The 14,862-nt window shown below is 48.1% G+C and overlaps 1 protein-coding gene across 2 annotated transcripts in view; it reads right to left on the bottom strand.

Annotated features, from left to right (window-relative positions):
• LOC135898491 (matrix metalloproteinase-2-like) overlaps positions 1 to 14,862 on the bottom strand; it is a 273,911-nt gene that overhangs the window by 131,074 nt on the left and 127,975 nt on the right. Inside the window, exons 1-2 of one of the 2 annotated variants that reach the window (XM_065427435.2) lie at positions 10,214 to 10,413; positions 2,309 to 2,580 (exon numbers count right to left, since the gene is read on the bottom strand). In XM_065427435.2, the coding sequence (XP_065283507.1) occupies positions 2,309 to 2,580; positions 10,214 to 10,309 (368 nt within the window). In that variant the 5' untranslated portion in view covers positions 10,310 to 10,413. Of the gene's footprint in view, positions 1 to 2,308; positions 2,581 to 10,213; positions 10,414 to 14,862 lie in introns of those variants that run through there. The other variant, XM_065427434.1, reaches the window with a different exon arrangement.

Below are 14,862 nucleotides of genomic sequence, written 5' to 3'. Positions count from 1 at the left end.
TTCTCCGTGGTATACGTCACATTTGTGACATGCCAGGGGAAATATTCCAGAAGATGTGTTCCCGAAAGCATAGACTTATATTGTTAAAAAAGCGAGAGAGACATTCGCAAGCAAGACATCTTGCCAATGGAGCAAAAAAAAAAAAAATGTGCGTTGCGGTTGCGATTAATCAGAAGAGCCTTCAGAAAACTTGTCTCGCTGCAGTGCAACTTTACAGTAAAACGCCATAGCCACTAAGCCACTGTGGCGGGAGCAAACTCAGGAAATTAGAAAGATCATGCAGATCCCACACAATGTGACAATGAGTGCAAACGAAGATCGAGCGTCCACTCTACCGCCGCGGCCGACCGAGCGCCGGTTCCTCAAGCCATCAGCGGCGGGCGTGCTTATGGGAGCTATATACACAGTAACTCTACTCCACGCCTGGTGACGCCATCCATAGCGCCAGCGAAGTGGTGCCTGTTACACCTCTCCTCCCGCCTTCGCCCCCTCCACTCCGTGCATAGCTCAAAACTGCATACTAAAAAGCTTTGCACCCGTAAGGGTGTTCTTTTGTTTAAAGCACCCCCTTACACACATAGAAAAAATATGCAGATCCTACGTACTGTGGGAATGGATGTAAGCGAAGCTTTCTGTGCTGGTTGCTTTGATTGACGTTAATTAGCGGTGATGTTGACGGTGAAAGTTTAATTTCTTAAACGTTTAGTCCTACATGAGAGTCGTTAGTTGATGTTAAACGTTACCATGCGTGCACCACTGCTGTTTGTGTGCATAGCAGAACACACTGGGAGATATGTTTGCTTGAGGCGTTGTTGTGCGCCATATTTCATAACCTCTGAGAGGGTTGAGCAGCGTCATTGCCTCACATGGAACATCGCATCGTGGCAGAAGTATTAAACTTGAATTGGATTATGGGGATGCACGTGCCAAAACCGCAGTCGGATTAGGAGGCATGCCGTAGTTGTGGACTCTGGATTAATTTTGACACCGCGATGTCCTTTAATGTGTCTGAAAATCTAGTTGCACATGCGTTTTCTATTTCGCCTCCGTCGAAATGCTGCTGCCGCGGTCGGGATCAAATCCGCGACCTCTAGCAATGCCATAGCCGCAAAGCTACCGCGGCGGACACAGAAGTGTTGATTTGACGGTCGACCGCTTCCGTATTGTCGCCTGGACCCTGAGGTGCGCTTTAATTAATGCGGCTCTGCTGCTGCACGCCCTGCGTGATTTGTCGGCTTGACATATTTGCATGGTGTTTATTTTTCAGAAATAGCAGGAACGTACTACACCGTACCTTTAACTTAAGCTTATCCAGTTTCCCCGCAACCGCTCTCGTGTAGCAGGAGGGTTTCCTTGCCTCCTCACGTGACCAATGGAATGGTCTGAGCGAAATGGACGGAAAACGCCAAGCTTAATCTTGATTATTTGGGCGCCGACAAGCGCCGATGGTATTCCGTCGGTTTCGTGCACCACCGAGCTGCGACGCCTATGACACGTCCCTGCGAGTGTTCACCGTCGCGCCAGCGTTGTGAGAAGCCTGGCATCTACCAGGATGCTCTCACTGCTGCAAAGCAGCGGTTGTATCGCGTGCTGCGTCGCGCCCTATCGCATTCGTGCATTGTTAGAACACCATGCGAGAAGTTCTACCGCAACGCTAGACCTTGCTATTGCTTGCATTGCTTCGCCTTCGAGCCAAACTGCCAATATATATATATATATATATATATATATATATATATATATATATATATATATATATATATATATATATATATATATATATATATATATATATATATATATATATATATATATATATATATTGTGTATGTATATATATATATATATATATATATATATATATATATATATATATATATATATATATATATATATTGTAATGAAGCAGACGCGCCCCTGTGTATGTGCCGTCTGAAGAGGAAGACGAAGGGCCGTGCCGTGATCTCGAGCGACCCCGTGCTTCGGACAGCCCCTGCAGTGCCTTGTTTTGCCTAGCGTTCCACAACGTCGTGAACGAGAATAAACCTCATCGCATTTGGTGGAGGTGCGGGGTATCGATCCCCGTACCTCTCGCAATATATATATATATATATATATATATATATATATATATATATATATATATATATATATATATATATATATATATATATATATATATATATATATATATATATATATATATATATATATATATATATATATATATATATATATATATGTATATATATAGCACGCGTGCTTGAAACACGCGTGCTTTAAGCGCAGAAAGTGTGGCCTCACTCACCTCCACGTGAGTTCTGTCTTGTCCCACTTGGCGCCCTGCAGCGCGTATCGCCTGACGCGCTCGGCGTGCCCGATGACGTCGGGCACGCCGCAGCGCGGCCTCTTCATCATCGCCATGGTCTCGGCGTCCAGCTGTCCGGTGGGGCGGAGTCCCGCGAAGCGCTGCATGCGCCGCAGCGCCGACCGGAAGCCCTGCTCGGTGCGCAGGTTGTCCGAGGGAAGCACCGCGTTGCGGCTCGTGTCGCCCATGTAGCCGAAGCGCTCCAGGAAGCCCTGCGACGAAGGAAGAGAGCACTTATACGTGACGCCTGTGACACACGCACGCGTCTAGCATCTGCTGCGTTTTGCAGATGCTTGGCACGGCAGCGCAGACAATGCTCCGAGTGCGATTTGCGTACGCTTCTACGATTTCACGCGTCTTCCGATCACCGTGCCTCGCAGGTGTTTCAACCTCGCTGAATACAGGGAGGCAACCAGAAGAGAGCATGGCTAAGGCTCTCTTCTGCTGTGATATATTGAGGCATAATACGAGGACAGATATATCGAAGTAAACCGCAAGTGCATCCACGCCTTCCCCTTCACATTTTGGAACCTGTATGCATAGAGAGGGTGCTTAGAATAATTGAACCATCAATCGCAGTCATCAGAGTCCCTTTGTTCTTACAGGGTAGCCATCAGACGCCCCCCCATCCCCCCCACCTTCTTCTTTTCTCACCTATTACTTTTGTTGTTGTTGGGATTATCACGTGTTACTTGTAGCAGCTGCTCCTTGCTCGTATTGCTTAACGTTATACGAAAATATGTGAAATGTAAAGTCGCCGACTGAAGACTGCAAGAGTGCAGTGAACGAAGAAGGGACCTTTTAGTACTTAAAAGTGTGCACATTAATCAAAAAGAATGCGTATCCGCGCGTGCGGAGGTACAATTCAGTACTGCACGGATAATCTGTAGTTAAAACTAGGGTAAAACACTACACGCATTGACGATGCAATAGCACTGGGAAATGTTGCAGCACTCCAAACGCCATGCGTGGTGTCACAAAGCAGTTGGATTTACCAGCGGTTCGAAAATAAGCGTCATGCACAACGACTGCATGCAGATGAAGACATCAACACCTACAGCGTAACCACAGCTGTCACGAAGCGTTCCCAGCCTCCTTTCGGTTTCGCTAAGCGAGATTCTACTGCATGCGCAAACATACATGTGAGCGACGCCGACAGCCGCGTCTTCCTGAGCGAGGTCGATGTGCCAACGCGACAACGCCCGCTAATAAGAGGGGCAACGGGAACCAGACATCATCTGTCACAATTACGCAGTCTGATAATTGTGACGGATAGAGAAATTCGCGACAGGTCGGTCGTTAGAGGGAACCCTGCTTTACTTATTAACGCCCGCACATGTACTGCACGCGTCGTCGGTGTCTGCCAGCGAAGACGATCCTTCAACGGGGATATGGCTGTGCGACAAGCACGCGGACCGCCACTGTGGATCGGGAATAGTGATAACTACAGTTGGTGTCACAGAATATAAAACGGCCGACTGATGAGTCAAGAGGAATCTCGATCTTATCATCTGGTAAGCTCTCGGCAAGTGCCGCGCTCAAAATACGAGAGTGGCGGGGATTCTTCAATGAATGCTAAAGTATGTGCCCTATAACGTAACACTATTCCAATATATTTTTATTCCAACCTCCTGACGTCAAGACGCAAGCATCGGGCGGTCAGCCGCAGGGTTGTCTGAACAGACCAATCAAACGCTCTTCTCGTTCATAGGAGGTCACTTTTGTTTGCATGAAAAACGAATAACACTGCCTACGCTGAGCGGCTTGTCTTATCTCATTGGCTGACAAGAGGCAAGGAGCACGCTCAAGTGGAGAGGGATTTGATGGGGCCGAGCCACTGCACTGAAAACCGATAACCGGATGAAGAGGCTGGCGCCGGCGTCTGCGATTGGTTCACTTTCCCTCATTTAACTTGCGGTGGCTGGTCGAAAATCGCGGCGGCATGCAACTGAAGCTTAAGAACGACGCTAAAAAAGGTCCTCAGCAAAGAAGCTTTGGCAGAGCGAGGTCGTAAACGTGCCGAAAGTGCTCGATAACGTTACGCGGCCACGCAAAAAGCTTTATTATACGCAAATAAACCCATTCTTTCCGGCAGGTGCGAGTAGCCAGTGCCTGAGCGATCGGCGGCAGCCATATTTTATTCCTTTCAGAATGGGGCAGCTTGCGGCTATTCAAAAGAAAACTCAGTTTTGTTCGGCATATTAATGCATCTTTAACGCGTACACATAGCTTTGACGTAGTGAGCTTTTCCGGTTTTGTGACGTCGCGTGAGAGGCAGGCGAAGTGGTTGCAGCCCGAAAGCTTTTAACCAATAGCCGAGGGGTAATGGCGAAAATGCGTCGAATCAGAAATAACTATTTTGCTTTTCTTCGGTCAAATCATGCATAATCAGTGTGTACACGTCATATCAGATTGGGAGCTATCGCGATTTTCGTGACATCGCGTCACAGCCAGGCAAAGTGGGAGTGGTTCAAGAAAGCTTTTGACCAATCACGTAAGGCTGATTGCAGAATTTGATTAGAAAAGTTTGGAATAGTTTTACGTTATAGCGCCCATACCTGGCCATACGTCTAGCGTGCTACTCCAAATGAGAAAGGTGGTATATGAAATGATCATTCACACATACACATAACATGTACGCGCAGTTAGAGGGTCTAGTCAAGGTCATTGTTTCAGAGGAAGTCTAAACGCACTTCCGCTGCGCGCAAAGCGCTTCAACAAGGTCCAGCACATGGTTAGTTGAAGAAAGCTACATCGTAAACTTAAAATTAGATTCACTCATAACAACAATAACCACTTTATGGTCGTGACGCCATCTGAAGTCATCATACCGGGAGCGTGCAGCAACGCACTGGCCAGGAGACACACAAGAATACACGACACTCTTTTGTGTCTCCGTATCGTTCTGGTCAGTGCCCTGCTTCGCCAACACAGTATAATGATTAATCACCAACTCGCTCAACTTTCAACATTACTGGCTATCTGAAGTGCCCCTGCGCTTTACTTAAAAGCCGCAGAAGCCTTTGCAAATCGAGTGAGTTTTGTGTTTCAAATACTCAGTTCTCAATCGAATATGTATTACTTCAATTCTTCCATAACAACAGGGTTGAGTTCGGCTTGCTTTCATCAGCTAATTCGAACACATTATAGGGTCAGCTTCTGGATGAAATATAAAGGACAGCTGAACACTCCTTTCGGCAGGAAGTGGCGCCCAACTCTGACACGGTGCTTGACTTATCATCCTACTCTCCCTACGTTATTGTACATGTTGCTTGGTGGTGATATAGTCAAAAGAGTGCAAGAGAGAGAGAGAGAGAAAGCAGGGAGAGGAAAGGCAGGAAGGTCAACCAGACGAGCGTCCGGTTTGCTACCCTGCATTGAGGGTAAGGGGAATATAAAGAAAGAAAGAAAGACAGGAGAGAGAGAGAGAGAGAGAGAGAGAGAGAGAGAGAGCGCAAGGATAGGAAAAGCAGGGAGGTCAACCAGAAGAGCATCCGTTTTGCTACCCGACACTGCGGGTGGGGGAAAGGGGAATAGAAAGAGGGAAAAGGGAGAGAGTGAGCACTGAGTGCTTGTGGGCGGGACGTTATGCACAGGGACACTATAAACGGTCTCTTAAGCCGGTGCACTTCACGTATATCACGAATGCACGATTCGCTTTTCGTGCCAGTGACGGGTGTGGCCACGGTCCGAGTATCTTTGACTCGGTGAACGGTCTTAAGTCCAGTCGGTGTAAAGTTTCCCGCAGAGAGAGGCGTTGTACATCGTAGCGGGGGTAGGTACACAATAGGTGCTCGATGGTCTTCTCGCACCCACAGGAATCGCACATCGGGCTCTCGGCCATTCCCAAACGATAGGAGTATGAGTTCGTGAACGCTACTCCCATCTACAAGCGGTACAGCAAGGTTGCTTCACCGCGGGAAAAGCTAGATGGCAGTTGTAGCTGTAGCGTGGGGTTCAGTTCATATAATCGGCAGTTGAAGGCACCTGAACTCCAGAGATCTTCCGACTTTTTGCGTGCATGTAGGCGAAGTTCCCTGGCAGCGTCCGACCTCGCCAAAGGTATTGAAAGCGTCTGGGTATCTTCGTGGGCAGACCGGGCAGCCTTGTCAGCTAGGTTGTGGCCGACGATGCCACAGTGAGCAGGAATCCATTGAAATATAATGGTGCGCCCTCTTTCCAGAGCACGGTAGTGCACTTCCCTGATGTCAGATATCATCTGCTTGTAAGTTCTGTGACGTAATGCAGACTTGATGCTGTGAAGGGCTGCCTTAGAGCCACAAAATACGGCCCATTTCTGCAAAAAATCAGTACATTACCTGCGGCCGCGTGTGTGGAACGCAGGAAGCGAGATTAAGAACAACATTTGTTTTTCTTTTGTTATCGTGCTGTTTTTTTGCCGGTATACTGACGCTCCTCTGGATGCCCAGAGGGAAGAGCCGGCACTAGCAATAACTCCGCGCCCGGCAACCACTCCGGCGCGGCCTGGCGGACAGCGCTGACAAGAAGGGGTCTTGGACGCGAGGCTTCGCGACTGACGCGATGTGACACGTCTGCACGTGGCGACGACCTCGTCACCCGCTGGCGCCTGCGCTCTTGGCCGCTGAGAAGAGATAGTTGGTGCGTGGCGCGGCTAGGCTTGCCGACAAAGTCGTCCCGCCAACAGCAGAACTAACACCAGGATTCGGGCTAGCGGCTGTGATTGGATTACGGCTCGACGCGCAGACGACACCGCAACCGGAAGCCGAGAAGGTTCGCCTCTGATTGCGGCTGCAGGCGCCCCGCTGCCATGGGAACTGCGCGGAGGAACCCTCGGGACTGCTTCGTGCGCTGTTGTTTGCCGTGTGCTCTGCTGCTTTAGAGGTTTATTCGCCGTCTTATTTCTTCTGCAACTCTGCTGGCTTCCGCAGAGAAAGGGCACACATCGTATCACGAGAAATAACTCTCCCGGCTATCGTTCCGTGGCGAAGTGGTGAATGCGAAGCGACGCCAATAAAAGAGGAGGGGCACGGTGGCACCAAGAAACTTAGACTGGCCGGCGTCTCTCATAAACTTGCACAAGGGCACCTCGCACACGCACATGAAAAAGCGTGGCTCATGCATCTTGGCAGTCGATGCCATGTGGACATTCATGATTACATACCCTCTAACCCCCCCCCCCCCCGAAAAAAAATATATAACGTTAGCATACAAGGTCATATCTCGCCAACTGCCACTCGATCCGGGAAAGATCACAAAGAGAGAGGGAGGAAAGGCAGGGAGGTTAACCAGATGCAAGTTTCCGGTTTGCTACCCTGCACTGGAGTGGGGGAAAGGGGGTTAGAAAAGGGGCAGAGGAGAAAGAGAGAAGAGAACGTATGCGCGTGGTACCATCTAGGATTCTGCGTAGTCCCATTGCGGTGCCGAAAACCTCACTTCCTTTTTTTTTCTGTGGAAAGGACAAGCAAGAAATGAAAACATACGCAGGCAAATCAGACTATAGTCGGATACAACTTTAGAAAAAAGGGGGCGTTTACTCCTCCGAGGCGGATGCACACAATTATCCACCAATGGGCGCGCACTCTGGACCGACGTCATGCGCCGGATGGCCGGTGACTTCGCCGCTTCGGTCATCTGGGCGGGGCCTCCCCTTTTTTCTAAAGTTGTATCCGACTATAGCTTTCTGTTTGCGGCGAAACACTAGGGGTGTGGGTGTGGGGTGGGGCGGGGGGGGGGAGGTTTGAGATAAAGGGATAGCGGGACTTTTAAGAGGAAGCTTTAGCTCCAGTGCTCCTATCTAAATACATGTAAAAGGAGAATTCGTTTTTCTCGGCAACCACTGCACGAAATTTGACAAGGTTTGTTGCATTTAAAAGAAAAACTTAAAATCTAGTGACTGTTGGTTTCGAATTTTTGAGTTAGGTTGTGAATTTTTTATTAAAAATTGGCAAAAATTGAAAATTCTCAAAAAAACGAAACTATCTAGTTTACAACTCTGTAACTCAACTACTAAACATGATAATACAATTCTGTGAATTACATCTAAGAGTACATCTAAAGCGGACAAAATTGATATGTTACACGTGAATATTAAAAAAATTTAATCATAGGGAAATACAACTTTTGCAAAACCGTTGTAACCAACGTAACAAATTCACGTAAGATGCAAAATGACATATTGAATTTGTCCGCTTTGAATGATCTAATGGATGCCGTTTACAGAACCGCGATATCAGTTCTTGATGCAGAGCTATGAATTTGTAAACTTCGTCTTTCTATTTTTTTTCAGGCGATCAAATATTTGAAAATCGCCTTAAGAAAATTCAAGCCCTAAATCGAAATTCCGCTTCCAACAGTCACTAGAATTTAACTTTCTCTTTCAAATGCAACAAATTTCATCAAAATCGCTCCAGGTGTTATCTCATAAAAACGTTTTTGCGTTTTACATGTATTTGAATAGGCCGCGTCGGAGTTGGGCCCGAGCTAAAGCTTCCTCTTAAGTAACAGCCTGCCGTTAGGCATATTCTTACCGCAAGGAGATTCGCTTACTGCAGGTTTAAAGCACTACTATAGGGGGCAGCCATGCTTTCACTAGACTTGAAAGCGCGCTATACGTCTGAAGTCGCACTTTTCTTGCTTAGATCAGCGCGTAAGGTATACAGGACGCAGGCGCAAAGATACAGTCACAAGCACAAACCAAAGAAAGCACGCTTATACAGTGCTCTTTTGTTTTGCTGTAATCTTCCTTTCGTGCTATCACCTTATGTTAACGGAGAAGCACCAGCTAGGTCAAAGAGAAGTATTTCTTTAAAAAGAAACTGAGTCTACAGTGGTAAACTGCCTCCCCCCATGCGACATGTGTTGTCATTTAACATAACACAGTTGATGTCTCGGAGCCAGACCATTAATGAATTATAGCTTCGAAAAATGTTTTTTTTTCTCTTTGAACTTCATTGTGTACACCATACTATTACCTACTATGTTACCTTCATTTGAATACTATACCTCCCTTGGTTACTGAGGTGTATCACTAGTAGTAAAAAAATAAAATAAATTTAAGTGCTTTTCCTAAGTATCGTACATTTGGTGCTGTAGTCTGTCAGAGATGGATTACAATTGCTCTTCCACACAAGAAAGAAAGATGTGCTAAGAAATGTCATGGCCTCTCATGGAAATGTCGCTGCGTCACGGTGTTTAGCTATGCCTTTTAATTTATTGTGTGTTTTACATGACACTGAAAAACAAACAAGACAGAGGCATACAGGAAGATGGACATTTGAAGCGATTGACACTCCGTTGTTTGACATCCGTTGTTTGACCACTGTTGATCATTTACTACAAACCAATCTTGCGCATATATATATATATATATATATATATATATATATATATATATATATATATATATATATATATATATATATATATATATGTAAGGGACTGCCTTGCGTGCTTCTGTGTAGTGGGGCAAAGCCTCGTCATCATTTTCTTCTGCCCAGAATTTACAGTCGATATAGGCTTTTCGAGGTGACAATGGCACATTACGGATGGCTTCACCTTGGGTTAAAGGTACACCACAGTGATACACCGACTGCGCACGGATGGTTGACTTGAATGCCAACACGAATAAAACCATTCACGACGCGACACACTGTACGCGTGCACATGCCGTGTCTGCTGATCCACCGTCTAGTTATGCTCAGCTACCTTGCAGAGTTATTTCTTCCGCTTACATTCCACCACTGAATGGTCGTAATCTTGCAAGGCAACGAAGGGATGCATCTCTAGGTGCTTCGTCGTACAACCACCAAGTTGAAAAAAAACAAGAGAAGAAAAGAAATAACAATAAAACAAAAGAGTATTTACCATCATTTTAACCTTCATGGCTGCCTTTCGCTCTTGCTGAGTGGGTGCGGCAAAACATAAGACGAGCATTACGAGGGACGTCACCTGGCGGGCCATAGCACCTCGATGTGTCGATCCCAGCCAGACCGAAGGTAAACCTCTCACCGCACGCAACACTAGCACAGACCAGCCGACACTTCTAATAAAGCAGATGTGGCACGCTGGAAGTGTTCGCGCCACCGCGACTCAAAAGGCAGTGAGCGAAGATGACAACACCGAAGTAGCCCGACTCTCAGCGGTTGCTCTCTCTCTCTCTCTCTTCCCTACAACGGCTGACGCTCATCAACGACGATCAAACGTCCGCTCCTGCTGCGTGTTTCGGAAAAGGGCGTGCACGCCAAGGTGCGCCATCTCATCCTACGGCGTCTGTGTAAAAGATGGAAGTGACGTCACGGGAGCATCTTTTTCCTGAAGGTCGCGACGAGCCAGCCAGCCGAGCCTCTTCCCGCGCCCAGTTTGGAGGGTTGGGACAGAGGAACCAGGCCGGCGCAAAGCTAGCTAGACCAGGCGTCCGACCACATGTTGGCGCACGTGTCGAGCAGATAGAGGAGCGCTGCGCTCTAAGACATCCTGGCGAGCGCGAGAGGCCGACATCTGCACTGATTATTACGCATCGCTTGATAATGCATTCAGTCGCTGGCATGAGTGAACCGCCTGATGCGGGGGAAGAAAAGGAAAGAAAGAAAGAAAGAAAAAAACGTGTTCCTTCCTGGAACGGTTTCGCGAAGCTATTCGTTCATAAGAACTCCTTGTCACCTCTTAGGGCCGTTGCTGCCATCTTGTTCGCTGCCACGACTGGCCGGTGCCCGTCGTTATGTGCCGCTTGTCTGGACGAACGTCCGGATATTTTTTGCCTCGATTTTGTGCCCCGATAGCTACAGGGTTATAGCCCGGCTGCAAACGTCCCGTACTGCTTCAGGCACCCGCAGTACGCATGCACCAGCCAGAGATTCGGGCTGCAGCCTTTTGGAGGCTGGAGAGTGTCGCCACACCTTGCGTAATCCTCGTGGGCCGTAATTCTACTCCAGTTCGCGGGGCCAACTTGTCACATTCGATCGAAGGGGCTCCGACACTTGCCGCCGGCGAGGGATACGCGTGGAGCAGAGCGGCCGGAGGGAGCGCCCTTGCCGAGGCATGCACGCTGAATTACACGGCGATCGATGCGGCTGCGCTCCTTGGCGAAAGAAAGGACGCCTCCTGATAATGGGTCCCCCTTTCAATTTTGCCTCCTCAGACAATGGCGCGCACTATACGACCTCTCCTCGAGAAAAAACCGCTGTCTTTGCCCCCGCGCACTTTCAGGGTCGCGAGGAAAGGCGCGTCGTGGCGCGCTGGCGGAGAGATGTCGTCTCCGCGTGGCACTATTTTTCGATCGAAGCCAAAAGCGGTGCAGCAGCCAGGTCCTAATCATATGTGATATTTCTTAATCGTACATGATTTTTGACGAGCGATTTGCTGCCCCGACGCGTTTTTGGGCACAGTTATAACGCATCTCGCATCTGCTTTTCGCTGCGCGCCGAAGTTTCATGAGATAACGCTGTATTTTTGTGTGCTGCAGCTTTCACGGGTGTTTTACTCCCTTGCCAAGTTACATATCGTTAACACTTTATGTCGGCGCAATGCGCCTTGTCAAAAGGCTTTTCTGTCTTATTTCGTTGCATCTGAGATATCTTATTACAGCGCATTTGAGATATCGTGAACTTACGATGCGCAGAACTGATCGTCAGAAATCACAGTCGTGGCCTTCGGCCGCTGGCCGGATCGCGAGGACGACGCTATAAGCGTTGAAGAGGCAAAGGCAGGAAGTGTGGCAGCGGAAGACAGGGAATGGATGAGGGGGAGGGGCGTGGCGAGCCAAAGCAAAGCGAGGATTCCAGCACCCTCTCCCCTGCGTTTTGCCTCCGGGACCATTCGGCTCCATTTATCCCAGTTGCGGAGACATCGTCCCCGGCCAGCGTGCACGAGTCTAATCGAATCACTCGTCCCGCTGTTTTCCCGGATTGCGGCGCCAATCTCGCTCACTGGTCGCGGGGCCTCGCTGCTGCTTTTGCTGCAGCTGCGAAGTTCTCCCCCGGGCCCCATTCACAGCCGACCCGCTCTGCCGGGCGCCATGTATGCCAGCAGCAGCAAGGACGAGCTGACTCTCGCCTCGTGCGCGTGTCGACATGGTGTGGAACACTCGGGCAGCGCCGAAACGGGACTCCGCGATAGATTCCGATGCTTTCATATGAAGCGGCAACCACTCCGTCTCTGGTCCAGGGTAGTTTGACGAGAGATTTTAGGAGTACCGCGAGCCTTCGAGGCCGGCCAACACTGCGAACGACAAGGAGGAGGGAAGCTTGCCCTGAATGTTGCGTAGCAGTAGCTGTGGCATTGCGCACAGTGTGTGGTCTCTTGGCGTGGAATCTTCTCCACAAACTGCACGTAATCGCCCAGCCATAGACGTCTTTACTTCCAAGCCTGTTTTCCTAATTCGCGAGTGGGCGGCTTCCACACACTGCACATTTGCCCAAATAATGGCGGCACGTAGTCGCGCTTCAAATTATGTTTGCTGCACATGCTGTGACTTGTCTCTTGCGCAGTTTCATCACGAGAGCCACATTTGCACTTTACATGTCATGAGGCGTGCAAAAATTACTACGCCGCCATTACCTCGACAAACTGCCTTGCTGGAACGCTAGCTTTACAGTTATGAAAAACGTCAATACTGCTCCAAAACTGAATTTACACATAAAGAAATAGCAATACCTGCCCCATCACAAACGGCCGTATTCAGTAACGAACCGCGTCCTCTACAGGGCGGCCTGTCGACTGAAATAGCAACTGCGCTTCGGTAACCATGGCACCCGAACTCAGAGGCCATGCAGTAACGCGCATATGCGATTCGCGAGTTCTAGGGTGTTTTCCAATTTCGGTTAGCACTGAAGACCATCTATAATATGACTGCGAAGATTATTGGGAGCGTACAAACGACGTGTCTGCGGCTTCACGCCACCTCGCATCGACGAGAGCGAGCTAAGAAAAGCATATATTATCGCTACATTTTAACACATTGCGTGTGCGAAGCTATGAAAAACACAAGGCTGCTTACACTAATCGCATGAGAAAGTGCCACTTCGTTGTTTAGTGTACAGGGGACCTCCCCGTCGTATTTCTAAACATTCTGCTCAGCCGCCATGTTGTTTGAACAGCAAAGTAGCCTGCATCGTTCTTTACTTCGATGCTGTCGTCGCGAAGCTGTATTTTTGCCAGTTTCTATGGAGGAAGAAAATAATTAGGAAAGCGCATTGCGCAGCACGGTTGAAGCCAAACGTATCGGTTTAACACGTGATCGTCATGTAAGAGAGCGCGATAGGTTTGGTGCCCACACGCTGCAGGCAGAGCTATATACGACAAGATGGCTGAACAAGAGCTCATTCAAGTTCAAGTTTATTGTTTCATTACAGATACATACATATACAGAAGGTGTTATACAGAAAGAGGTACCACAGTTATAACATGCAGCGGGATCTCTTGTCCTTAGTTACATAATAATATTGGTATAGATTATTATTGATTAAATTTAATATAATTAAGTAATAATTAATAATGATAATTATTGCTTAATAATAACAATATTGCTTAAAGACTACCGGGAACCAAACATTCCCGGCCAATAGGCTGCGTCTCAGAGGTCGCATGTTTGGTCGATACTGCGACGAAAAGCGCTAAGGGAATGGCTTGCAATTAAAGGCTGCCTGGGTGACGCAACGCGCTCTGCTAGTTTATTCCCTTCATTCATGCCGGCTTTGCCAGAATTGGAACGAGATGGCCGCTGTCCATATAGCTGTCTATTTAGCCATCTACGGCGAGTTTTGGAACACAGCCGTAGTATCGCAGTCAGGCAATTTGGATATCTACTCATGGCTACTGGAGCGTAGCAACTGCTTTTGTCAGAAATCGACGAGGACACTTATTTAGGCAAAGTGACTACCTCAATCAAACGGTGGCGCTGCGCCCAGTCGAGACGCGTTCGCGAATATAGGATTAAGTATCTTATAATCAATCTCGATGCACGTGCTATATCGTTAAATAAACTTGAACTTGAACAGAGATTGGTGTTCCGTTTCTACCAAAAACATTGCACCTTATAGGAAGATTGCATCGCTGTGTGCAACGGATTCGGTTTGGCGAAAGTCTCTGACGAGAAATATATGCGTGACGTGCATAAATTTCATGTCTTTGACAAGCTTGGAAAATGCGAAGATAATCGCCTCTCTTTCTATTCGTTGCATTTCAGTGTCACGAAATGCCGGACAAAAGGGAGCGAATCGACCGTACGTAGTACACCCGGGAGCAGCCGCACAGAGAAAGGGAGAGCACCGATCGCGGGTCGCAATACGAAGCGGCACCGATGCCGAGATTTAGAACTCCTGCTGAAAAAGACATCCCGGCTAAGCAGGCAGAAAGAATGAGCTCTCAATTACCGATGTCCCCGGTCATGCCCCCTTCTCCTTCCGTTCCTCTACAGGGGGAAGAAAGAAGAAAGAATAAATCACTTTACTTGTTGTGCCCCCTGCTTCTTCCCGGAGCCTTGTCGTCAAAACGTCACAAAAGCCCGCGAAGTAGAA

Source organism: Dermacentor albipictus, chromosome 2, assembly GCF_038994185.2.
Source record: "Dermacentor albipictus isolate Rhodes 1998 colony chromosome 2, USDA_Dalb.pri_finalv2, whole genome shotgun sequence".
In the NCBI taxonomy this organism is placed as follows: domain Eukaryota; kingdom Metazoa; phylum Arthropoda; class Arachnida; order Ixodida; family Ixodidae; genus Dermacentor; species Dermacentor albipictus.
This window is presented reverse-complemented; position numbering and strand designations above follow the sequence as displayed.